Raw genomic sequence first — 27,590 nt, 5'->3', positions numbered from 1 at the left:
AGGGGCTGGGGGGAAGCTGTTTTAATTCTGGCTTTTGTTTCAGCCACTAAATGTAATACCACATGATTGTTGACCCAACGGTAATCCAGTTAAAAAACAGTCTTCAGAGTTACTGCATCATCAAAATTAACCCTGATTACATCAAATTATGTTGAAAACAGACCACAGCTGTTTGCCCTGTTGAAGCAACTGCTTGAGAGCTCATCCAGAAGATCTATCTGGGTGTCAGGAAGATACATTTTGTTTTTTATCTTTGTTTCTCATCACAAATGTACGAGGGAAACACTATGTTCTTCCCAGGGTGCTTGGGGGGAGTTGAAAACTTTGTGATCCTCCAGAATCCAAAATCTTCTTAATTCCAAAGTAGAAGAAAACCAGATCTTTTAAGGTTTCAGTTTTCTATAGAAAGGACGTCAGAAGAAGGAAATGTAAATCTATTGAGTATTGCTCTTGTCAGCAGGAAAGAAATGGAACTTAACTGCAGAGAAGGATGGCGGGGCCTCCTCTGGTAGGCTGCGTGCAGTCATATGCTAGGGATGGCTCATAACCAACCCATGAGCGCAGACGGTGGTGAAAAATTTTGCAAGCTGGTTGCTAAAAAATAGCACTATTAAAATTAAATAATTTTAAATGGAAAGTAACAAGAATCGGAGAAGATGGGAGACAGATTGGAACTCTCATACATTGCTGGTAATGCAAAATGGTGTAACCACTGTGGGAAACAGTTCAACCATTCCTTAAAAAGTTAAACACACGGGTGCCTGGCTGGCTCAGTCCGTAGAGCATGTGACTTTTGATCTCGGGGCCATGGGTTTGAGGCCCACGTTGGGTGTAGAGATTACTTTAAAAAAAAAAAATTAAGCACAGAGTCACCCTATGATCCAGCAATTTGACTCCTAGGTATATACCCAAGAGCAGTGAAGATGTAGGTTCACACAAAAACTTGTACACATATGAATGTTCACAGCAACATTCATAGTAGCCAAAAAGTGGAAACAACTGAAATATCCATCAACTGAAGAATGAATAAATAAAATGTGATACATTCAGTCAAGGAAATATTAATATTTGTAATATTGCAATATTTGCAATAAAAAGAAGAACTGATGTATGCTACAACATGAATGGACCTTGAAAATGTTATAGAAAGTGAAAGAAGTCAGACACAAGAGGCCATGGATTCCAATTATATGAAATGTCCAGAATTGGCAAATCCATAGAGACAAAGTAGATTAGTGGCTGCCGGGGGTTCAGATTAGGGGAATGAAGAGTGGCTGCTAATGGATATGGAATCTCTTTTGGGGGTAATAAAAATGGTCTAAAATTAGATAGCAATAACGGTTACATAACTCCGTGATATACTAAAAACTGAGCTGCACACTTTAAAAGGGTGACTTTTATGGCATATGAATGATACATTAATAAGTTAACTCATAAACTTACAGTTAAATAAATTATATGAAAAACAAAGGGAATAAGTAACCAGAACTATCAGTTACTAATTCACTACATTTTCCTGTTATCTCTGCTCTATTGTATCTTTATTTTGGAAGTACTAAATAAAGATATATTATGAGCATCCCTTAACTGTATTCATGAACATAAAGTCTATAGCTTGAAATTGGTCAGGAAGGTGGGGAGGGTATAGTATTAGCACCACAAAAATTGTCGTATACTACAAATCAAGGCTACGTCCACTACAACCACCAGTGAGCCAGGTTTTAAACATTTATCAGCACAACACTGGTTGTATGGATCAGATAACCATTGTGGGTACCTCTGGTAGAAATAAAATGAGATGGTCTCCTGTGGCCTTTGGATCCCCAACAAAAATACTAGCAAATCTACAAAGCCACTATACATGCATTCATTGCAGAAGAAAATGACATTTCTGGTCAGCTGTTAGAAGAAACTCAACTTGGACTCAGGAGACATATGTTCTCCTGTTTTGCTAGTATTGTGTTTGGGTACAAGGGGCTAAGTGATAGAGCACCTGTAGTACTGTCACAATGAGGCCAGATATCAGACAAACCACAAATGATTTAAATCTTAGCCCCAGAGAGGAGAGTATCTGGGGAGTCTGCACAACAGTGTCGGGGTTTGGAAACCAAAAGTTAACACAGTTACTTCTCTGGAGCCTGGAGATAGGAGTCAAAAGGTCTAAGGAGCCGTTGTTTTAGAAACTACCCCAGGATTTCAACCACCTGTGAACATGAAACTGCATAGGATTACCTCCACCTGCTCAGCCCCTTCCATGAGACCAGTCACTGTGGATTTAAACACTCTAGCTGCTTATAAGTACCTTCACAGATCCTGTTTTCTGGTGTGGATGGATCAGAGACTTCTGGATGCTTCAGGAGTCCACAGCTCCCAGTTGTCATCCATTAAGGGTTGTTTTTTTTTCATTCTCACGACATTTAGCGAGCATTGATTATGTGCCTGGCACCATGCAGAGAGGCTTTAGGGATACCACAAACGAGGACGACCCAGCCCTGCTCAGGTATTTGCAGTACAGTGTGATAACCTAATTTATATATGTGCAATGTGAATTCAAGAAAAACATGAACAACTGTGCTGAGGTGTGGGGATGGTGAGTTTTAAGGAGAGGGGTCTTGACATATGTTCAAGATCCAATCCAAGGTAGAAGTTCTCTGAAGGAAGTAAGAGGCCATCATGCAAAGTATGGTTTGGAATACCAGGGCACTTTCTCAGGAACCTGACAAGTCTTCGTTCCTGGGAGAATATGATGAATCCACAGCATGGTTTCTGAATACAATGAGGTACCACCCTCACCAGTGTCTGGAGAAATGTCCCAGAACGCTTACTGCCCCAAAGCAATTAGCACAAGTTCTAATTTTTCACAAAAGAGAAATTAGGAAACGGGACTTGCTCCAACTTTTCCCATAAGAAAGTTTATTTCCAGAATATCTAACACTGGGTGTAATGTCAAGTAACTCTCAGACTTTTAGCAGCTGCAGACAGGGAGGAAACCACACTATTAGGTCTTCAGCCACACCCCAAGCCCACTTTCAGATCTCTGTCCCATCCAGATGCCAGAAATTGATTTGAGTAGCTCACAGTAATTAGATGGAACTAAGTGAGCTCAAAGCATCCGGGGTTAAAGTGGCACACACCTCAACATTCATGGGAGTCCAGGGTCCTGAAAGTCACCAGCTGAGGTGGCTCAGCTGGCCACAATGACCTTAGCAAGCAGCACTCAGCTCTGAAATTAACCTGTCAACTAAATTGAAGGGGAGAAAAGGCTAGGCCAGGACACAAACATCCATCCCCACCCCCGGTCCAATCACTGACGTCAAGCTTGGCGTGGGTGGTATTAATCATGCCAGCCTGGTGTGCAGTTGAGGACAGCTCTCCTTCCAGCCCTTCCAACCCGTTCCTGGGACCGTTCCATCAGCCATGCACCTGCCGCTGGCCACAAACCCTCAACTCGCAGACAGGCACGGATGCAGGCTGTTGCTGACGACACTCAAAGCCAGAGTGCACCCTTTAGAACACAGGCTTGGGTGGGGGAGGGGCGGGAGCAAACCCTCGTGCCCGTGCTTTCGTCCCAGGTGTGCAGTTCTCTAATCTCTGCAATGCTTCCTCCAGAGAAGCTCTCACCATGAGATGGTCATTTCCTGAGGATTTAATGAGAATATAGGATTAATGACCCAAAGCACTCTTTGCAGCCGGTCATTAATTCCCCCCAGGAAATACCCATGGTCTTTAATCAAAATTGCCTAAATTATAGACTAGTGATGCGTGTCCTCACAGGTTTGGGGGCTGCGGGGGGCGGGGGCTGTCATCCCTACTGGTTCCAATAGATGGCGCCTATCTTCATGTAAATAAACCACTCCTAATTCATTTCTCACTTCTCACCAGCGAAACCAGAGGGCATTAACAACAACAAAAAACAGCACGCAGTGGAGAGGACTTAGTGAAGGCCCAGACAGGAACGTTCTGTTCAAGGGCTGTCCCCAGGCCTGGCACACATCTCAGGCTCAGAAGACTGAGGCACACCAGGGTGCAGCCAGAGACCTTAGCAACAGTCCAGCCTCCTGTGTGCAGCCTGAGCTGGGTGCTGGCAGCTAAGTAATGAGAAAGGTGGGGTGAGGCACCGAGCACCAAGAAGAGGCCCTTTCTGTAGGCTTTGGGGAAGGAATGGGATGTTCAGAGAAGACTTCTCGAAGCTGATACAGGTTTCCCAGACTATCCACAAGTTTGCTTTATGCCCCTTCACTTTTACGAAAGACCTACATTACTGCTTGTTTTGCTCACCAACAGAATTTTCACCTTTTGGTGATGGTAATTGCTTCTTCACTTTACCCCATTTCAGCTTACCAACAGGTTTCATGGGAACACACCCCTCTTGGATTGCAGGGGTGGAGGGAAACCTGTACTCTGTAACTGTTGTATTTCAAGGCCCCTCCTTTCTTGGCCCACAAAACACCAAACTTTTCTTTTTCCACATGGAATTGTAAATAATGGGGAGGAAAGAGTCTTTTGCAAAACAATTTAAGAGCTTCTGGCAGAATGCAGCCCAACGCCCAACTAACCATTGCTGCATCTGCTGCCAGTCTGTCTTGAATCATACACATATCAAAGGATATGTATCAGAAGACTACTCTTCTAGGGAAAGATGAGGCATATGTATGCCTGACTTGCATCATATACCTTCAGCTGCAGACAATCCATGCAGATTTCTCAGACTGCAATCCCTGAGACTTGGCACTATGACTCAGATGTGAATGAAGTCAGAAAGATTGCTTTATTTTGGTTGGGAGTCGCCGCCTCCTGATCGATTTGGCAGGCTTGAGTATTTTGATATTTGTCTCAGGGTTCCAAGGTACTAAAGCCAGAGGTTAAAATGGCCATAATTCTAGTGGCGGCCCTTAAATGTGGCATAAGGATCGCTCAATCAGAAAGCTAAGGCAGCTCTGATCCCAGCTGTAGCCTGATAGCTCTGGCTCTACATTCAATCCAGCAGGATAGTGAAATGAGGGGTGCAGGGGAGCTGACTTCTACCTCTCATGATGCTTAGAAAAGCTGGCAGATAGTAAAGGATTTGCTTTTACAAATTGATTAAAGTGAGTGAACTTTCTCCAACCCAGGTATAAAACCAGAACGATGTCCAACAGCTTGAAACAACTAGCTTCACTGAACAGAAACTGGAAAATGGACAAAATAGCCTTAGTCCAACGTGGTGTGGAGAGTGTGAGATGCTGTGTCTCCTACTTACCTGCCCATAGCACACTTCTCTATGGATAAAATGGATTACGACCCACTTGGCTCTCCATTGTACAGGCTTTGGCACTTTAGGCTATCTGTAAAATGGGAATAATACCGCTCGCCCAATTTGTAGATTTGTGAAGACAAGTAAGTAAACAAGGAATGTAAAAGCGCCCAGCACGTATTAGTCTGTTTTCATCTTCGCTTCTCCCGCCAAGGGGGTGCGAGAGTTAATGAAACTCTTGCTGGGAAGCGGATCACTTATTTCAGCCAGAACCTGACCCACTGAAACCTGAAACTCAGAGTGCATAGGAAACGCGAGCAGCCCTCGGGTCCCTTCCTGACGACCCTCTGTGAAAAATCGATTAGCGATCGAGGGCGCGCAGACCCTTCCCTTCACCCCACCCCCGTTCCCACCAGGGGCGCGGCCGCATCCCCGGATTGCTGTTGAAGCTTGAGGGCGGAAAGCAAGACCCGGGGGCGCGGCTGGCGGCCGGCCGCCGGCCTCGGCGTCTGCTCAAACCTCGGGCTTCCCGGGTCCCTAGAGGCAAGGCGGTGTTTGCGTCTTTGAAGGCGGCCCGCCGGGGGGCGCGGTGGGCTGTGGGCGTGGCGAGCGCGCGCCGCCCTTTTTCCTGCTGTGGCGCCCCCACCGCGGCCCGGCTGGGAGTGCGCGCGGGCGCGCGCGGGGAGAGCGGGAGCGCGCGAGGCAGCCGGGCCCGCGCCGCGCCGCCTCGTCTTCGCCCCGCGGCCGCTGGCCGCCCCGGCCCCTCCCCTCCCCCGTGAGCTGCGCACCGCCGGCCGGCTGACCCAGCGGCCCGCGTCCGCGCCCTTGTCAGCCCGACCCCGCGGCGGGCTCCAGGCGGCCGGCAGCATGAGCGGCGGCGGCGACGTGGTGTGCACCGGCTGGCTGAGGAAATCGCCTCCCGAGAAGAAGTTGAGGCGCTATGTGAGTGCGGGCGACGAGCGGGTGCGGCCGCCGAGGGCGCGGGTGGAGGGCGCCCCGCGGCCTGCCCAGGGGCTGGGGGCTCCGGGAGGGGCGTCGCCGACGGAGAGGGCGGGCCCTGGGGGCCCCGGGGGGCGAGGAGCGGCCCGCGCGCCCCGCGACTCGGGGCTGTGTGGGGCACCTGCACACCTGTCACAGGTGCGCGGCCGAGGGGCGGAGCGGGCGGGCGGGCAGGTTGAGGCTGCGGCTCCTTCTTCGCCCGGCGGGCGCGGCGGCAGCGCCTCCCCAGCCAGCTTCCCTGTAAACTAAATACGGTATCGAAGTTTGTATTGATTGTTTTGGAGACCGAGAGAGTTGATTCCCGGGGCTGGGGGACCATAGTAACCCCGAGCGGCTTCAGCCTGCAGGGCTGCGGGAGTGGGCGAGAAAGGGGGGCGCAGGCTGCGGGGCGGCTCGGTCCGGCCCCCACAAAGGGCGAGGCCCCTCACACCCTTTCCCCCTTCCCTTTCTCTGCCCGCCCCTCCCGGTGACCGCCTGCTTCCTTCCAGTCCACAGCCTCTGCATCACGGGCAGCGTCAGCGGCATGTGCAGCTCTTGTATTAAGTGACTCATTTGTTTGTCCCCCTTCATTCCGTATGTCTCTCACAGACATCCCCTCACCCCATCCCACGATGGTGACATTGCAGTTTGGTCTGGTATAACTGGCCGGGATTTTGTGTCGTCCTTGGTGTCTGGGGTCGGGAGAAATCAAGGTTCTCAGTTGCCAGGTGGTGCTGACCGACGGTGTTTACCGAAATCGCTGGGACAGCTTCTCCCTTCCAAGTGAGAAACTGGCAACATCGAGCGAGGGGAAGGTGGGATACAGTCTGGTGCCGCCTGGTGAAGAGGTCTGGCTAACCGCCCCTCTCGTTCCCCCCCCCCCCCCCATCCAGTGCCTGCCTGGTGGGGTCAAAGTACACGATGGTAGTAATTACAATCAACTCTGGGCCGTTTGCAGGCGTTTGGAAATGGAAGTAAGGTCGGTATAAGGTGTCAAGGTCTCTCTTCTGTTCCGTTTTCACTTCCTTTGAAATGCCCTTGTTAAACTGACTCCTGGTGCTGGCCTCTCTGGGATCATTCCCACAGCACGAAAGTGAGCTGTTGCCTTCCAGCTGCAGTGCATCAAGGGAACTCCGAACAGACCCTGCCCTCTGTCAGCTGCACCAGTGGCTGTCCATGGGGGGAGAGGCAGAAGCTTAGCAGAGTTTCCTGTCTTGGCTCCCCAGATCAGAACTGAGGGACTTCTGGCCTCTGGATTGAGGAAGTGACATTCTGTTTTTCAAAGGAAATGTTGTTGGGGAGTGCAAGTGTGTGTGTGTGTGTGTGTGTGTGTAAATGAAAGCAGGCTCTTATTTAAATCACTTGCTGGGAAGACTCTAACAGTGACTTTTCAAAGTGGACCTAGATTTAAAATACAGTAAAGATGAGGCAATGGAGGGTTCATCTTCGTTCTTAGGTTCGTTTTTCAGGGATGTCCAAGGAGCCAAAGCATTATAACTGCCAGGAAAGAAACGTTCCCCCTTTTCAGAGTTGTATCAGCTCATTAGAAAAGGTGAATTTTTATATTAGGTTAAGGATGAGTCATTTGCTATGGATGTTTTTATAATTATAAAAAACAAAACAAAAAGTTTTTGGCCCCAAAGAGCTTAAGAAAGCTATCAGTCGAAGTGTAATAACATACCAGCTAGTGGAATAGAGTATCCACTGACAAATGTGACTCTTAATTTTCGAATTAGAGCACTACCCTAAAGATCCTTGAAACTTTGCTTTTGATACAGTTTGCAAACAGTTTGACGCCATATCTCTATTTGATGACTACTTCAACTCTATCACCCAGACTCTCTTTACGACCCATTTCTTTGGTATTTTTGTTCCCAAGCAACTTTAGCTCAAAAACAAGTTTGGAGGCTTTGGGGTCAAGCAACTTTTTCACCCATTTGAAGTACTTGACATCTTACAGTCCTATGATGACCTCACCCGCTTTCCCACTTCCTTGCAGCTCCAGCCCATGGACATCTGATCAAACTACTAACAACTGCTCTTGGGCTTGGGTGTAATGTGTTCCGTTGATATGACTGGAACTGAGTGCGAGCTCAGTTCTCTTAGTTGAAACTGGACTGAGTTGTCTGACCCCAAGCTCTTGGGGTTAGAGTCTGCCTTTACATCTTTTCTTTTTGGGCATTGAGAATTTCTGCACCTTGCTTTAAGTTAAAACTTTGCCAGTTCCCTGTGTTCATTAGAGAGCCAAATTCATTAGAATCAAACTAGGAAACAAGTTATTTCCCAGCCTCGTTACTAAACACACACCCTAAAATAGCTGCTTATTCTGGTATATACAATAGCCATGTGGTATCATGGATTAAGTCTCCATTTTAAGAATATATCACATATCTGAGATCAAGGGAAAAGAAGTTCATGAAATAGATTGCAACTATTTACAATGAATTTTAAAAAACCTCTCTCTAATTTGAAGAGGTGGTAGGTTGAGGGAGGAAAAAACAACTTGAAGCCATAGCAAATGTTAGCAGGGATTAGGTTTAGGGATGTTTTCGTCAGCCTTTTCTAATTTATTAAGCATAAGAAGATGTAAAGATCTATTCAGTATTGCTGTGCACTTTGGGGGAATTACAAAAAGTGACCTCTGGAAAATGGTGAGTATTGCCTCTGGACTATCATCATATGGATGCAGTGGGAGGCTAGCGGGAGGAACAGCCCTCCCATCATGCTGTAGTGTGCATGTGTATGAGTGTGTGTGCATATACATGCACACACATATATAAGGCAGAAGCCAGATTTTCTTGAGGAAAAACATTTTATGACCTACACTGCTCTGTAATTTTCTATTGATTTCACTGGGGTAAAAGAGAGAAACTATGGACAGCCGCACTGCCCTCTAGTGGCTAATTTGGAGAAAATTGTGTAGTGATTCTAATGAACAACTGCTTTGAGGAAACTAATTGTTTATTAAGTCAACTTGCTTATTAAATATCTGTATCTCTGGATTTGATGCTCGGAATAAAAATTAAGCCATCCTGTCAGTCTTAGCAGATGACCTTGCCTTCTCCACCAAGAACATTGAAGCTATCAGAGGGTAGCTGTCTGCACACACTGCAACCAGATTTCCAAATTTACCTGCATCTGCATGATTCCTTTCCTTTTCCCTACTTCTTAGAGTAGATGAGGTGCCCCTTCTAACTGAGCAATCCTGCTACCTGTGCTTTGGATCATATCCCATCCTATCTCTTCAAGTCATTATTACCCTTTCTGTTATGGATATTCTGTGTCTTCCCCTCTCTACCTATTTCTATCCATTAACATGTAAACACACTTCCTTTTAACAGAATCCTCCCTCAGTATCCCATCCTTTCCTTCTCACTGTGCTTTCTGCTTTTCTTTAGAGCTAAGCTTCTTCATGGTTGTTTATACTGTTTCCATTTCTCCTCCCTTCTTGTCAGTTGGTTCCAGTCTGAAACCTACTTTGTCATTTCACAAAAGCTGTTCTCTGAAAGGTGCCAGTGATACCCAGGTCACAGAATTCAGAGGTCTGTTTTTTCACTTCTCATTTTAATTTCTTCACTGCTTAGTCATAGTAGACCACTCACTCTTTCTTGAAGCACCTTATTCTTAAGTGATATGATAAATGCCTGACTTTTCTCCCTTGTGGGTTTTTTTTTGTTTTTTTTTTTTTTTGTTTTGTTTTGTTTTTTGGCTACTATATGTCTCTTTTGCTAAATTGACCCTTGTTACCCAATCCTTAAAGTTTGAAGCTCATTTATGGTCACAGTGGCTATGGTCTAGGCTCTTTTCTCCTTCTCAGTATTTTGTCCATTCTCCTGGCTTCAGTTATCATTGCATGCTGGTTGTTATCAAGTTAAATTTCCATCCCAGAGTTGTGTTCTCAACTCCATATACGGTTGTTAACTGGACATCTCTACTCGAATGTCTCCCAGTCATCACAAACTCACCACACCCAAAACTAAACTCTCATTCTTCATTTCTTCATCCCATATCTGCTCAATAAATGGTGCCACTGACCACCCACTTGCTCAAATGTGAAACCAGAATCAGCCTTGACTTCCTGTCACCCACTATTCCACATCTAATCGTTCACCAACCAAATCCACTAGTGCTATCATCTTAATATAGTTTTCTCTACACTTCTCCCTCCCCACTGCCATGACTCTTAATATTGTCATTTTAATAGCTGTCTGTTGATGGCTTACTTTGTGGCAAGCACTGTGCTTAGACCATTGATCTTTTAATTTAATCATTTTAGCCCTATGAGGAAGGAATGTGACTTGTCCAACATCACCTGGCTTTGTCCCAAAGCCTAAGCTTTTGTTGTTGTTGTTGTTGTTAATTAAACTTTTACTCTGAGGTAATCATAGGTACACATCTATTTGTAAAGATAGTAAAAAGAGATATGTGTACTCTTTACTCACTTTCTCCTAATGGGAACATTTAGCAAAACTATAGTGCAATATCACCATCAGGATATTGATAATGATAGACTCAAGATACAGGACATTTCCATCTCCACGTGATCCCTCATGTTGCCCTTTTATAGTCCCATCCACTACCAAGGCATTCCCACCACATCCTTAGCCTGTGACAACCACTAATCTGTTCTCCATTTTTATGTTTTATTATTTCAAGAGTCTTATATAAATGAATTTGTAAGTTTGTAACTTTGAGGGATTGGCTTTTTTCACTCAGCATAATTCTCTGGAGATTCATCCAAGTGGCTGTATATATCACTAGTTCATTCTTTTTAATGCCCGATAGTATTCCATGGTATATGTACCATAATTCATTTCTCAAACTGTTCACTTACTAGTTTTAACTTACACTTTCTTATGGTAGATGATATTGAACATCTTTTCAGATGAATATCATCTGTATGTCCTCTTTGGTCAAATGTCTTCCTTTAAGTCTTTTGTCCATTTTCTGTAAGAATTGTTTGTTTTTTGGTTTTTGGTTTGTTTGCTTTTTTAAGTTTTTATTTAAGTAATCTCTATTCCCCCTGTGGGGCTTGAACTCAGGACCCGGAGGTCAAGAGTTGCATGCTCCTCCGATTGAGCCAGCCAGGTGCCCCTGGAGTGTTATTTTTCTTATGGTTGAGTTTTGAGAGTACTTTATATGCTCAAGATACTAGTCCTTGTCAAATAATGTGGCTTGCAAATATTTCCTCCCAGTCTATAACTCGTCTTTTCACCCACTTCACTGGGCTTTAGGAGAGCTAAAGTTTTTAGTTTGGATGAGATCCAGTTTATCAATTTTTCCTTCTATGAGTTGTACTTTTTTTTTGGTCAAGTCTAAGAACTCTTTGCTGAGCTAAAGCTGCAGAGCTTTTCTTCTTTTCCCTAAACATTTTTTAGTTTTAAGTCCATGATCTGTTTTTTAGTTAGTTTTGTAGGAGATTTGAAACTTTGAGATTTTTTTGGTGGTGTTGTGTGTTTTTGGCAATGGACGCCCAGTTGCCCCTGCACCTTTTGTTGACAAGGCCATGCTTCCTTTATTGAATTGCTTTAGCATCTTGGTCGTAAATCACTTGGGCATATTTGTGTGGGTCTATTTTCTACTCTGCTCCATAGTTCTACTGCCAATACCACATAGTCTTGATAACTATAGCTGTATGAGAAGTCTTAAAATCTGGTAGACTGATTTCTCCATTTTATTCCTGATCAGGTTAATCTTAATTTTTTTTTTAAGGTAAATTTGAAAAGTCAGCCTATCATTAGAAAATTTGAATAATACTAAAATACAAATAAAAATTACCTGTAATCCCATTAGTCTTGAATTTTTCTTTAAATTTGTCTTTTCAACACGGAATGTGAGTGTGACAAATATATTAGTTTAATAATTTATCAAGCAGCCATTATATGCCAAGCACTCAAGTTCTGGGACTATGCAGAAGAAGAAGAAGAAGAAAAGGCTTCCTGGAGAGGTGGCCATGACTAGAAGTAAGCCAAAAGAAGAAAGTCTTCCAGACACTGAGACCACAGACAGTGGCGGCCAGTGGCAAAGAACTGCAGAGTGTGTGCAGGGACACTAGAGTTTGGTGTTGCTGGACCATCTACAGGGTGATGCAGATAATGGCCTATGAGGCTGAAGAGGTAGACGAGAAAGAACCTGTGGGTTGGAGAACAAGGGAGAGGTATAGATAGCCGACAGGTACATGAAAAGGTGCTCAGCATTGTTAATCATCGGGGAAATGCATATCAAAACCACAATGAGATATCACCTCACACCTGTCAGAATGGCTATAATTAAAAAGAAAACAGTATGGAACCTCCTCAAAAAATTAAAAATAGAAGTATCATATGCTCCAACAATGCCATTTCTGGGTGTATATCCAAAGGAAATGAAAACAGGATGTTAAAGAGACATCTGCACTCCATGTTCATTATAGCATTATTCACAATAGCAAAGATATGGAAACAACCTAAGCATCCTTCAGTGGATAAATAGATAAAGAAGATGTGTGTGTCGTGTGTGCGTGTATGTACACACACACACACAAGAATATTATGCATCCATGAGAAGGAAGGAAATCCTGCCATTTGCAACAACATGGATGGACCTTGAGGGCATTATGCTAAGCGAAATAAGTCAGAGAAATACTGTATGATCTCACTTATATGTGGAATCTAAAACAGCTGAGCTCATAGAAATAGTAGAATTGTGGTTACTGGAGATTAAGAGCATGGGGGAAGTGAAGAGATATTAGTCAAAGGGTACAAACTTCCAATTAAAAATGAATTAAGTTATGGGGCACCTGGGTGGCTCAGTCGGTTAAGCGTCCGACTTCAGCTCAGGTCATGACCTCACAGTCTGTGAGCTCGAGCCCCGCGTCGGGCTCCGCGCTGACAGCTCAGAGCCTGGAGCCTGATTCCGATTCTGTGTCTCCCTCTCTCTCCGCCCCTCCCCTGCTCACACTCTGTCTCTGTCTCTCTCTCTCAAAAAATAAACATAAAAAAAAATTTAAAAAAAAAAGAATTAAGTTCTGAAGATCTAGTGCACAGCCTTGTGATTGTACTTAAAATACCATGTCGTATACTCAAAAGTTGCTAAGGGAGTGGATGTTAAATGTTCCCATCAGAAAAAAGAAATGGTAATTGTGTGATGTGATAGAGGTGTTCGCTCATGCTGTGGTAGTATGTCATAGTGCGATATACAAGTGTGTCGAGCCAATGTTATACCCCTTAAACTTACACATGTCAATTAGGCCTCAGTCAAGCAAAGATAAAAAGAAGAAGGAGAAGGAGAACAACAACAAGGAAATAGGAGGTCTTCAGAAATAAGCAAATCTAAGATTTGCTCATCCTAAGAAGCCAGAGCTTTATTACAACAGACTCTTTGAGTGTTTAAATAAAATTTCTGTCTGGTCCACATTCCTGGGACAGATAACCAGGCGGACATTCCTTTAGCGGCTTTCTGTTCTGTGGTCCTAATCACTGGATTGATTCTGTGATAGTGTTTAACATCAAAGAGACTGCTCTAACCCAGGGCCGGTCTCTGAGCTTCTTGTTACTAGCATTGGATCACAGTTCCTCATTTGGAATCAGCCACATGCCTATCAACAGATGAAGGAATAAATAAAATGTATTTTATATAAATATATACCATGGAATATGATTCAGCTCAAAGGAAGGAAGTTCTGACACATGAACATTCTACAACATGGATAAATCTTAGTGACGTTATGTTAAGTAAAATAAACCGATCTTGAAAGGACACAAGCTATATGATTCCGCTTTATGAAGCACCAAGGAGTCAGATTCATAGAGAGGGAAGGTAGAATGGTGGTTTCAGGGAGAGGAGAATGGGGAGCTATTGTTTGATGAGTACAGAGTTTCAGTTTTGTAAGATGAAAGCAGTTCTGGGGGATGTGTGCTGATGATGATAGCACAATAGTGTGACTACTTCATGCCAGTGAACCGTGCACACTTAAAAATAGTTAAGATAAATGTTAGGATACGTGCATTTTAGCACAATTTCAAAAGAACACAACTCATTAGTGAAGGGTTAGTACGTGGCCCAGCTAATACTTCTCATCCAAGGGAAAAGACAGGATAGAATCCCTATATCCCTGAATGCGTATGGAATGTCCTTTCAGGGATGTCTGAGGACCAGAGGCAGTAAAATTGTACAAAGCAGGAATGCATGAATGCACGCCTGCTGCTTTGCTTAATGAAACAACTTTGATGTTGCTTTCTATTTCTCATTGGCCTTTCTCAAGCAGGAAGGGAATAATGGAATATGGTAACCTCAAGCTTATAGGAAATGCTGAGAAATAAAGGTTCCCAAGCAGGCTATTGCCTTCATCCAGTTAGTGTTGACAAGCATTTATAGAGTATGTTTTGTGTCCTTTGTCTTCCCAAAGGAATAAATCAATTCTCAACACTGGCTTCAAGGAACCAGCAGTCTAGGGAGACCAGAAGTATAGATGTGAAACAGAGCAATGCCCTTGTATAGAGATATATGGTCCAGGTAGCAAGGATGTTCATGAAGGCAAGAGCTCTGGGCATGGAAAAAGATGGCAGGGCTTCCTGGAGTAGGAGTTGTGGATGTGAGTCAGACTCGAAACATCGGGGCCTAGGGATGAGCACTGGGTGTTGTATGGAAACCAATTTGACAATAAACTGCATATATTGAAAAAAAAAAAAAAAAGAAAGAAAGAAAAAGAAACATCGGGGCCTAAGAAGGAACATAGCAGTTAAAATGGGAAAGGGGTAGTGCACATGGGTGGGGGGGAGGCAGTGAAATTCCATCCACAGTGGAGTCTTTAGTGGAAATCAGTGGTTTGAATAGTAAATAGCCGTGGGGATAGTCCGTGAAAGACTGGGTGATACAATGACATTTATTAATAAAGCACATCACTCTAACTCAGTGAGTCTCTGCCTCTCAGATAGCCACTCCTTCAATGGGAAATGTCAGTCGTATGTTGACATTGTTTGTATTCAGAAGATCTCTTTGTATTTCAAGGGCCTTTGGGTCCCTAAGCAAATGACTTGATTCTCTGAGCCTATATCCTTGTCTATGAATCTGGTGTACTGTTTCTTCACAGGGTCTGAGAATTTATTAGGATAACAAGTGAAAACAATCTTAGTACAGTGTCTAGCCCAGAGTAGGTATTGAATAATGGAGAATGTGGCAGGAGGGGCTGGTGTCGATTTGCAATTGTTAACCCTCTCATAGGAACTCCGAACGTGAACATGAGGGTCTTCATGTCCTTTTCAAATTTGGGCCAGACCTGAATTTTATATAACATCAGAATGTAAGTGGAACCCCCAAGCTAGATATTCTGTCAACTCTAGGGAGTTAATCCTTTCCTGAAAGGAACATCTCACGGCTCTCCTGATCTCAGAGAAGGGAAGCAGAGCCACATGGTTATTTTATTTGCCTGAAGCTGTCACTTGGACCAGTCCCCGGGGAACGAGTGTGTGCTAGGGGATGTAAGATCAATGTGTGAGATTCTGGAGCCCAATTTCAAAAATGTTGGAAAAACTTCCCAGTAAGTGGTAAACCCTTTAAGCTCAGGTGTCTCCTTACCCTCCAGGAACCCCTGAAGTAAGCCCTCTTCTTGGCTTGTTTTTATGGTGTTGTTTCATAACCCCGCATTCTTGCATCAGGCTTGTATCAGTCTCCTTTTGCTAGATTACGAACACACTACCTGATGATATAAGCTTCCCACTTAGAGCTAGATGAAGCCTTGTCCAGTACTAGCTACAAGGAAGGCAAAGTTGCCGTCATTTATTCTTAACAGCTACCTCCCCTGCCCCCCAGCTTTAAACTTGTTTCTTTTTGTTCATTGGCCAGTTGTGAAAAATAAGAGAGTGAGTTCCATAGTACCCTTCAAAGCAGTTAATTAGGGTATTTTTAGTATCATTATGAGCTCACGTATTTAGATACATTTGATGTGTTTGAATCTTTTCAAGTTGTTTTACATTTTAAAAGATTTTACTTTTAAGTAACCTTTGTACCCAACTTGGGGCTGGAACTCACAACCCTGAATCAAGAGTTTTGTGCTCCACCAACTGAGCCAGGCACCCCTCTTGGTTATTCTTATTGATGTGCATGTTGTACAATCTTTAGCCAGTGACTGAAGATATTTAGGTTGGCTTCTCAGTCCCTTTGACATGATCTTACTAGTATTCGATGGTTTGTTATCTGGTGTGACAAGATGTTTCAGGTTTGTTTTGTACATTGCCTGATCCAGACCTGAGATTAGCCAGTTCCTCAAAGAATCCTTTTCTTTCAGTAAAAATGTTATCCAGAAACTCAACACGGGCGTTAAGGGGCTCTTACTGCTTGCTGGGTTGGTCATACATATAATTTTACATGGTTATAAGCAACATGAACTGTCACTTGTATTCTGCTTCCCCTGCCCCCACAAGCTACCACTGTGAATATTTTCACTTCTACATAGTATTTTTCCCATATTTAGTGATGAAAAATTTCAGTCATACACAAAAATAAAGAAAATGTTCTCATGATCACCAATTCATAGTTTGAAATACTATCAAGGTTTTATCCTATTTGTTTTATCTATCCCTTTTACTCTTTCTTTACTGGAATATTTTAAAGCAAATCCTGGGCACGTACATAATAAGTCTTAAAAAAAATATCATGCAAGTGAACGTACCATATCTTATATACACATGTCCTCTGGTTAGACATCTGTGTTACTTCCAGTTAATTCACTGTTATATGCTGTACAGACCTGTTATAGAGGTGGAATTTCTGAGAATTTCATCCCAGCTGATGAGCCACAGCATTTGGGTATCATACACTATCACTGCAACTCACTTGGAAGATTTTCTTGGACTGGCTATCAGTGTGTCTTTCCTTAGCCTGCTTTGGAAGAATGTTCTGGTTGGAGCTCTGTTGGCTTGCAAAAGCAAGGAAAAGTGTTAAGTTTTATATATAGTAGACAGGCTGATATCCTTGGGAGGATTATAGGAATGCGTCTGTTGCTTTGATCTTTTGATACAGTTTTCTAGAGGAAAAAAAATGGATAGGTGTGTATACTGTATACTTCTTTGGATACCAGCAGAGGCTACAATGTGTTGAGTTTAATGCCCTTTAGAAATCTTGCAGGGATGCCTGGGTGGCTCAGTCAGTTAAGCATCTGACTTGGGCTCAGGTAATGATCTTGCGGTTTGTGAGTTTGAGCCCTGTGTCGTGCTCTGTGCTTGCTGACAGCTCAGAGCCTGGAGCCTCCTTCAGATTCTGTGTCTTCCTCTCTCTCTGACCCTCCTCTGCTTATGCTCGTGCGCGCGCTCTCTCTCTCTCTCTCTTTCTCTCTATCTCAAAAAATGAATAAACATTAAAAATTTTTTTTTAAGTCTTGCAGAAATTACTGTCAATAACAAATGGTAAGAGTGTACAAAGTACATAGTATTCTCCTCCTAGTTTATAATCTTGCTGGGGAACATGCCTGAATTAGTATGTCAGGCAGTACAAATGGCAAAGACAAGTGCTGCTGGAGCAGAGGAGAGATGGCTCTCGTGTGGTCAGTGAGTTCAGTTTCACAGGACCTATGTTTGTATTTTACTTGCTGGGTAATCTGCCATTTCACATTGCTATGCTTATTTCCTGATACATTCTTGGGACTCATTTCACGTGTCACCTTGTGGCCGCCTTTGATCCTGCCCTCCCCATCAGAAGCCAGCCTCTTCCTGGCTCTTGTGTTGTTATTTATGCCCTAGTACCAGTGACTGTTGGTTTAGCTTCTGGAGAGCACCCCATTCTTAGTTCACCCTTGTAGCCCTGGTACCTAAAGCACAATAAGTTACTGGTTGTGGTAGATAGAGCATGCGACCCCTGATCTTAGGGTTGTGAGTTCAAGCCCCATGTTCGGTGTGGAGCCTACTTAAAAAAATAATGAGTTATTGGTTGACTAGTACTTCCTGTGCTTTTAGGTTTTGAATAAACATTACTTTAGGATTGGTTATGTTTCTTTGGAGACAAAAGAGCTTGAGCTGAAGTGGATTGAAGGTGCAATTTTTTTAGCAACAAGTTTTGAGAACTTTCATAGGATAGGCTATTAAAAATTTATTTTTTTGTAATACTTAAATTTCACTCATAGTCAACTTACTGCAAACACAGGATTACAAAAAACAAATAGCAATATGAATAAGGAGCACCTGTAATACCCCTACGATGGTGTAAACATTTTTTTAGTGTTTCCCAGTCTGTTTTTTTCTATATTTGTATGTGCTTTGTACATTTACAAAGAGTAAGACCGTATCACCTCTTGTGTGCTGCATGTTAATACACTGAAAATATTTCCCTGTGTTACAAAATAGTCTTCTAAGGCATGGCTTTTAATGGCTGCTTCAGCAAAGTAACATAACCCAACACTTCTCAAGTGTGTGGCGTATAAAGACACTTTAAACATCTTTACAGATTTTTGGTGTTGAATTAAATGATCTTTATTATTATGTCACGAAAGTGTCTATAAACAAAAACTGAGATACGAATGTATACTTCTTAGCTCTTCTACAATTACAAAACCAAAGTAGATTAACAAAGCTTCAGAACCAATATACTTCGCATTAACAATAGTGGGTATTTTGCTGAAATTAAATTGCTCCTTGAGATGTGAATATGGCCCTTCCTCCTCTGGAGTCTGTCTGTTCTGTGCCCCATTCTTCTCTCTCATCTCATTTCTGTGTTTGAACTACAGTGAAACTTTGGTCTGTTTAGGAAACCGTTTGGCTTTTAATTGGTATGACCACATTTATATACCATCACCTCTGTCTTTTCTCATTAGTCATTAGTGTATGAAAATTAAAAAGCATAATACTTGATATTAATAGGATTATGAATGCAAATGCTGGTAATCAAATAGCAGCATTCTCTGGTAAGATGATCATTCAAATGATCTAGATTATGTTTATATATTTTAAGATCACCCTTAAGGTGAAATCTTGAAAACTGTTTGAAATGGATTTGCACATCCCTGGTAATATGCCGCTGGGCCCTATATTGAAAAATCCTGGTGTGCTATAAAAGGCGTGTCCTCTGGGATTAGTCCTGGGTTAGAAGCCAAATTGAGCCTCCCACATGCTTTGCAGTCTTGAGCAAATTTCTTTGTTTCAGAGCTCTGATTCCCTAATTTGTGAAGTGGAGATAATGGTAACTTTAACCAGTTAATTGAATAATTTTAACTCAGAGGGGTGTAAACATGAATGCTTATCTTTGTCCAGTCAGAACTCCCAATCGTGCTTTATCAAGATCTTCTCCTCTACGGGACAGATCACTTGATACCTTTGGCAGAGGCCACAGCCTTCTGGTCACTCTGGGTTATTGAAAGTCTACCATTTTAAAATTTCAGTATAGCTAATCAAAAGCTTTTCCTACTCCTATTACTGCCCATACTTGTGGTTCTGAAGATATGAAGTGGAAGAAGGTAGATACTGTTTATTTTTACACTCCTCTTCTCCGTTCCTCCCTTTGGAGAGTATAGGGATGGGGGAGGGATGGTCTGGGATACTTCTGCTCTGCCTGTTCTGGGCTCTGCCTCTTCTAGGCTCCAGTTCTGGTGTGTAGGGATGGGCAAGAGGGAAAGGGACAGGGATAAGTGTCTCTCTCTCTCTTTTTAAAGTTTATTTAGAGAGAGAGAGAGAGAGAGCGAGCGAGCAAGCAGGGGAGGGGCAGAGACAGAATCCCAAGCAGGTTATGTGTGTCAGCCCCAACTCAGGGCTCAAACCCATGTACCATGAGATCACGACCTGAGCCGAAATCAGGAGTTGGGTGCTTAACCACCTCAGCCACCCAGGCACCCCTTAAATGGCTGTTGTTGGGTCCTCCTTGATGGCATTTACTGTTACCTGACCAGCACTGCCTGTGTGTGTGCTCTCTACACTTATGAGTTCTTGAGAGGGTAGGTTCTCTAGACCTGGAGAAGAAACTGGTGTTAAGTTCTTTCAGCCTCTGTCAGGCCAGTCCCTCCCTTTATTGTACCCCACAGCTGGGCCCCACTTGCTCGTTTGACAGCCCTCTTGGGTGGGGATTTGATAAGAGAACTCAAGGCCAACAATTTCCATGGGACCGCTTGACCCAGGGGACTCACATCCCTGCCAAACAGTGGGGGAATAGCATTGGTGCCCCTTCGCACTCCATTTCCCTCTTCCCTGTCCAGAATGGCACAGGGAAGTTCTGTAAGTTAACTGCCTGAGCAGATAATCGCTAAGCATTATAATTTTTAAAAATTCTTGCCCCAAGCCTTTTTTTTTTTTCGGCACCTCTAATCTGTGTAATGGATTCTCTTAGAAGAACCCTCCGTAGAGAGAGTACCACCCCAAAACACACAGCACTACCTGCTAGGGCATGGTTTCCCCTCCTCCTCTCTACTCTTCCTTTGTGTAGTGTGGAGGGGAGAGAGGGCAGTGCCAAGGCACAGGTGATGGTTTTATTAGCAGGTGTCATACTATAGCTTCTTAGCAAATTCTTGAAATAGTCCAGCCCCAGTTATAGACTGCTGTCTTTACCTTGTGGGAAATTTACCTCCTTTCTAATCTTAGCTGTGCATTCTCTTTGCTACTTTTGGGAGCAGTGGGAAAAGCCTCAGTCAACATTCACTTATATGTCTGCCTTATAGATTGCTGTAGTATTAAATATGATAATGCCAGGCACATGGTGAGCACTCTGTAAATGGTAACTGTTACACTTAATGCAGTACCAAATTTATTTGATGCTAACGTTTGGCATTTAGGTAGTTTATTATTTTTTGCTATTCTAAATAATGCTGTGATGATCTTTGTAGCAAAGATTTGTATTCTTAAGATAATTCCTATAAACGGAATTTCTAATTCAAAGAGTGCAGTTATTTACAAGTTTTTGATACATTGTATCAGACTGCCTCTCAGAAAGGAGAAAGTTTTAGTTTCCCTGATTCTCCTCCGATACACATGGTAAATTTTTGAAAATACTTCACAATTTGACAGGTAAAAAAGTAGTTCCTTCTTCTAACTTTGATTTCTTTGCTACCAGTTTGAATGCATTTTCACATATTATGGACTCATATTTTATAAAGAGTTGCATCTTCAAATGATAGGTACCTTCTGACATAAATGGTTGCTATAATTGGGAAGGATGACTGTGAGTGGCTTTGGGTGTGGTAAAAAGGGAACTTGGAATGACCTGAACAGGGAATTTCCCACAGTAGGGAGGGAAAAGATTGACCAGACCTGACCAGACTTCTCTTACTTAGCCATTCCCTTCCTAGACCTGTTTAGCTCTGATTCCATAGATTCCGCCCCCAGGCAGCCTTCTGATCTTAATTTGGAAAGGCCTACCTAAGATGTCACCTACCTCGTGCCACTTCCTGATTTACTTCTGATAGAGATTGTCTTCCCACATCATCTCATTGTGCCTCCTTACAGCTCTTGTGACATTGCTATGTGACTGTGTTTTTAGATCTCTCCCCTTAATTATGTGCGCTCCTCAAAGGCAGTCATTTTTCTTTTTTAACCTAGAGTTTGGCACATAGGCACTCAAGCAGGAGATAAGGCGATGAATAGGAATCTTCCTTGCTCTCTGGTAACTCACAGTTTATCAAGGAAAATAGACATCTAAACTTACTAAATATCATGGAGAATATTCTGCTACACTAGAAGTTGAGCAGCGTGTTGCAGTGAAGGGGGGTACGACGAGTGATTCTACTTGGAGTGGAGCAGAATGAGGGAGGGCTCAGGGAATGTGACAGTTGAGGAAGGCTTTGAAGAACGAGTAGGAGTTCATCAAACAGATGGGCAAAGAACCTTTCAAGTAATGAGAACAGCCTAACTAAGGATGCAAGCACGTGAATGTTGAGGGAAAGTGTTTGGATGGGGAAAGGATTAAGAATGAGGTCCAAGTGGCCCACTCTGTTTTCCCTAGGGACCCCAGTGTTGTTACCTTTACTCACCATGATCTCTTTGCTTTGCCTGGAATTTCTTCTCTCTCCCCTGAATCCTTGGACCCTATCAATCATTCTGCAAAGCTACTGAGTACCTCTTGTTTACCATATGCCAAGGGAAAGAGGCAAAATTGATTTCATGGACAGCTCTGAATGGCATCATGGGAATGTCAGCCCCGTACTGAGAATATAGACAAGAGAATGATGTCTTACCAAATTCTTTTTGGACGACCCAGATTATAGCTTTTTTTTTTTTTAATGTTTATTTATTTTTGAGAGAGAGACAGAGTCCGAGGAGGAGAGGTGCAGAGAGAGAGGGAGACATAGAATCTGAAGCAGGCTCTAGGCTCCAAGCTGTCAGCACAGAGCCCCATGCGGGGCTCGAACTCACAAACCATGAGATCATGACCTGAGCCGAAGTCAGACGCTTAGCTGACTGAGACACCCAGGCACCCCCTTCATGGCCTCTTTTAATGGCCCAGGCTTAGAAGTTACACAGTGTTACTTTTGTCATACTCCAGTGATTGAAGGAGTCACAAGCCCACTCAGATTCACAGAGAGGTAATAACATAGACTCACAGCCTCTTGGTAGATAGAACATCAAAGAATTTGTGGCTGGACACCTGGGTGGCTCAGTTGGTTGAGCATCTGACTTGGACTCAGGTCATGATCTTGCAATTTATGAGTTCAAGCCCTGAGTTGGGCGCTGTGCTGACAGCTCACAACCTGGAGCCGGCTTCAGATTCTGTGTCTTCCTCTCTCTCTCTGCCCCTCCCTTACTTGCCGTCTGTCTTTGTGTCTCTCAAAAATAAATAAGCATTAAACAAATTGTTATTAAAAATTTTTATTAATTTTTTTAATTTTTAAATTTTTTAATAAAAATTTTTAATAACAATTTGTTTAATGCTTATTTATTTTTGAGAGACAGAGAGAGAGCGGGAGGGAGAGAGAGAGAGAGCGAGCATGAGTGGGCGAGGGGCAGAGAGAGAGGAAGACACAGAATGTAAAGCAGGCTCCAGTCTCTGAGCTGTCAGTACAGAGCCCGATGCGGGGCTTGAACTCACGGATGGTGAGATCATGACCTGAGCCAAAGTTGGACGCTCAACCGACTGAGCCACCCAGGCACCCCAACATTAAACAAATTTTTAAAAAAGAATTTTTGGCCATTTTTAAATCTGTCATAATAATATCTTAATTTTTCACAATAAACAGTTTCCCATGAATCTTTCCAAAATTCAACTTCCTAAGAAGAGCTCTTTGAGTAAATATCTCATCTTTCAGAGTTTTGCCCACTTCCCTTTCGCCACCCTAAAATCTTGTTTGGTCAGGGCAGGGGCTTTGTCTGCATCATTTATCTCCAAAACCTTCTCAGCCTGAAACAGAGTCTGAGAAACAGTTGATGCGGAATACCTATTAGTGACTGCTTAATAAGAATGCCTCCCATGTCTTTGTGTGAGTATCTTCGTGGTGCCCTCTCCTTCATTGTCCAGTTTGGGATGTATCCCGGAGTTGTTTGTTGAGTTGAAACTAATTCTGTTTCATCTTTGGGCATGATGTGCACAAACCCCCTATGGAGGTTTTGATGTGTTAGCACAAAGTTCCTGTCCACTGAGAACTCTGCTTTCACAGCACACCTCTGCTGGTCTGGCCACCTCATAATAACTTCTGAATGCCCTGCCTGCCAAACTCGAGCTTTCGGGGGTGAGCCGTGCTGCCCCATGCCCATCTTTTGGCCTCTTCCTGCTGCTGCCTCCAAGCCTTATAACAGCACAGGGCTGCACAGTGAACTTTAGTAGCCTGAAACCCACCCCATGTTATGTCTGGGATAATGAGTCTTGAAAATTTCTGAAGCTCCACTGCTCCCTGAGTTGAACCTGCTTTGATGGGAAGGAGGAGCGTGTATGCTGGGAGAGGGTATGTGAATGAGAATTGTGCCTTTGTTTACCTCTTGTGCCCCTTTCCTTCCCCATGGGGCCAGAGGGGCAGGCTTCTCTGCTGCTTCCCCTTCCTAGGCTAGGGCTTCTCCCCTGTCACATCCCCCTTTCCAGCTCCAGCTGGGCTGGTAATAACCAGGAGGCACTTGATGGAAGGAGTACATGAAGAGAAACTGCTCCGCCAACAGCAGGATACAAATTAGGAAACATTTCAAAAATACTGAAGCTCAGGTAAAATTATATTCTTTTGAAGCCCAAGTACAATTACCTAAAAACTAGTGACAGACTTGCTTCCTTCCCCCAAACCGCATTTTCACAACGCCAGTACCATAAGGGTTTGGACACTTTGTATCAGGAAGATGTTGTGGGGCACCCTCAGGACTCTGAAAGAGTGCTGCCCAGTCCTTGTTGCTGACTTCAAGGAGTGAATTCTTGAGCCTCGGTTTTCTCTTCAGCAAAATTGGCATATGCTGCCAGTCCTCTGACAAGTTTAACATGACTGTTAAATGAATATTTGGATGATTTGCATGGAAACCAGTTTCCCATCCTCGTGTGCCTAAAAGTTCCTAACACTGAGTGTTTCCAAATGATGCAAATTCAAATGCCAGCCTTCTGTGGCTAAGTAAATCAGAACCTCTGAGGGATGGGGTCCATGGATGTGTGTTAAAAAGTTAATTCGTGTGACTTTGTGTGCCCACAATGAAAAACCTCTGCAAAAAAATAAAAAGACTAGAAATACAATACTGTAATAATCTGAGAGTCTTTTTATGAGATTGTCTGAGTCTTCTGTTGAAGTTGGGTTTGACCAAGTTAGATACCATTTATTTATAGCTTGCTCTTGTGGCCCCCAAAGTAGTAATAGCCTTGCCAAGCCTGGTTTCATAGATTCTAAACCCTTTGTAAACTGAGAGGGCAGGTACAAAGTGCCTCCTTATTTACATGGGCATTCGCAGCAGAGTTTTCTGTTAACTGGATTTGTGATTGCTAAGCTCTTAGCCCATAAGTGTTGTGCTCTTTTCGTTACTGAGGTTGGTGTGTGTGGTGTTAGTATAAACCAGCCACTAAAGTTGCCTGATCCTGAACTAATGCATTCGTGTGGTGGATACAAAAGGATCTATATTATCCTGAATAGAACTAAACAGTATTATCTTGTCCTTGTACAAAGTTATTGTGTAACAAATGCCTGAAATGCTTCTGCCAGGCATTGTGAGGAACTAGAGTGTTCCAACAAGGAGTCCTACTAAGCTGATAGTCCGAGACCTGTGGGGATTTGGGTAGGAGGGATAATCAGAGGGGCTGCAACTTTAGAAAGTTTCAGCTTTTTTCTTCAATAACAGCTTTGTTGAGATATAATTCAGATACTATAAAATTCACCATTTTAAAGTGTATAATTCAGTGTTTTCAGTATATCCGAAAAGTTGTAAGACCATCACCACTGTTTAACTCCAGAACATTCTTATCCCCAAAGAAAACTTCATACCTAATAAGCAGTCACTCTCCATACCTTCCCTCCCAAATCCCATGGCGACCACTCTTCTATTTTCAGTCTCTACAGATTTGCCTACTCTGAATATGTCATACAAGTGGAATCATATAATATGTGGTCTTTTGTGACTTTTTTTTTTTTTACTTAGCATAATGGTTTCCAGGTTCATCCATGATGTAGTGTTTATATACGTCATTCCTTTTTACGTCCGAATGATATTCCATTGTGTGAATATATCACATTTTATTTAACAAGTTTAATATGATTGTTAAATGAATGCTTGGATGATTTGCATGGAAACCAGTTTCCCATCCCATTCTTCCTAAAGGACCCAGTGGAATTGCTAGCTAGGTCATGTGGTAAGTCTGTGTTTAACTTTCCAAGGAGCTGCCAAGCTACTTGTCTCAGTTTTTTTTTTTTTTTTAATAATAAGAATATATTCGCACGCTATTTTTGTACTTACAAATCAATTTTAAATTACTTTAAAAATAGAACAGTAAGTATTACAGGGGATGCTAAGAGTATATGCCCAGTCCTGATTGTGTTCTCTGGAACTTGCCAAGTTCTGCTGCCTTTATAAAAAATTAAAGTCCAAGAATCAAAACAGCAAAAGAGCAACTTCCTTCTTTTAGAGTCTCTAAAAGAAAAGATGGAGAAGAACATGGGCTCGTTCTTGATGTCAGTCTCAGATGTTTCCCCCACAGTAAAATGTTAATCTTCCCTCTTCTGATTTCAGAGCATGTTGATTGATACTCTGTTCTGGCACGTTGCACATTCTGCCCAGGAGCTAGGAGCTCTAATCCTGCTAGATTCTGAGAACGCGGAGAGCAGAGACTGAGCCATGTGCTCATATTTGTGGTGCCTGTATAAAGCATGTGCTTCATATGTACCCATTAAAATTAATCGGAACTATATTAATATCCTTAGACTTTTCAAGGTGATGTTAAAAGGAAAATTGTTTTCTGATGAAGATATCCGTCGTTCACTTCTCTGTTAAGTGGAATTTCTCATTCCTCTGTTTCCACCCAAAGAGCTATGGTTTTAAGACACAGTTAACTATTTTTTTTTTTTTTAAGAAAACAAATGTAGGCAAGACTTGTGGTAGGTGTAAGATGGTTACATTGCTTACTGTAAAGCTACACTCTCTAAAGATATCCATAGCTCTGAGGGCAAAAGGTTGGTAAAGAGCACTTGGATGAAGAGAAGAGAAATTTTAAGACTATATTGTGAGCCAGGGCTGCTGGGCGGCTCAGTCGGCTGAGCATCCAATTCTTGATTTCGGCTCAGGTCATGATCTCATGGTTCATGAGAAGGAGCCCCACATCATCGGACTTGGTGCTGTCAGCATGGAGCCTGCTTGGAATTCTCCCTTACCCTCTCTTTACCCACCCACCCCCCAATAAATACATAAACATTGAAAAAATATATATAGTTCGAGCATGTGGACTTGCTTACTCATGTACAGATTTGTATGTTCATGACACAGCACACAGATGTACACAAACTCTGTATTATTGCATTTAACCTCCACAGCAGCTCTAAGAGGTAGGCACTTTTGTTTTTTCTGTTTCATGGATGAGGAACTGAAGAACAGGGAATTGAGGAAATTTAGTAAGATTTCTCCATTAGAAAAGGAAGAAGTCAGATTTTGATCCCAAGCTGTCTGCCCCCAGTGCCTGGCTGGTCTCTCTGTGCTGAATAAGCGCATGTTCTTGATCAGGTAGATCTGAGTCTGAATCTGAGCTCTACTGTTGAGTAAGAATACAACCTCAGACAAATGATCTGATATCTCCCCACCTCCTTTCGACATGGGGTCCTCGATGAGCTGTGAGTCAAGTTCCTCATTCCATTTTAATTCCTTCTGCCACTTTGTGGCATGTCTTTGCTAACATTACCCAACCTGACAGTGACAGGATGGCAGATTTCAATGGACATGTTTGGAGTTTGGTTGTGTGACAAGTAAGCCGTTCAACACGTCCTTTTCTGGCTACGTTGACACCTTTGCTTTCTCACCCCACTGAGAGACCACTGTTATTATGGACTTAATTC

At 43.0% G+C, this 27,590-nt stretch overlaps 1 protein-coding gene and 1 pseudogene across 1 annotated transcript in view; one reads left to right on the top strand and one right to left on the bottom strand.

The window, feature by feature from the left end:
- The first annotated feature begins 5,881 nt into the window (after positions 1–5,881).
- Positions 5,882–27,590, top strand: part of GAB2 (GRB2 associated binding protein 2) — a 185,308-nt gene continuing 163,599 nt past the window's right edge. Inside the window, exon 1 of the mRNA XM_027039869.2 lies at positions 5,882–6,175. Within this exon, the coding sequence (XP_026895670.1) occupies positions 6,101–6,175 (75 nt within the window). The 5' untranslated portion in view covers positions 5,882–6,100. The remainder of the gene's footprint in view (positions 6,176–27,590) is intronic.
- LOC106980799 (proteasome subunit beta type-3-like) overlaps positions 6,365–27,590 on the bottom strand; it is a 58,044-nt pseudogene continuing 36,818 nt past the window's right edge.

This window comes from Acinonyx jubatus, chromosome D1 (assembly GCF_027475565.1).
Source record: "Acinonyx jubatus isolate Ajub_Pintada_27869175 chromosome D1, VMU_Ajub_asm_v1.0, whole genome shotgun sequence".
Classification (NCBI taxonomy): Eukaryota; Metazoa; Chordata; class Mammalia; order Carnivora; family Felidae; genus Acinonyx; species Acinonyx jubatus.
This window is presented reverse-complemented; position numbering and strand designations above follow the sequence as displayed.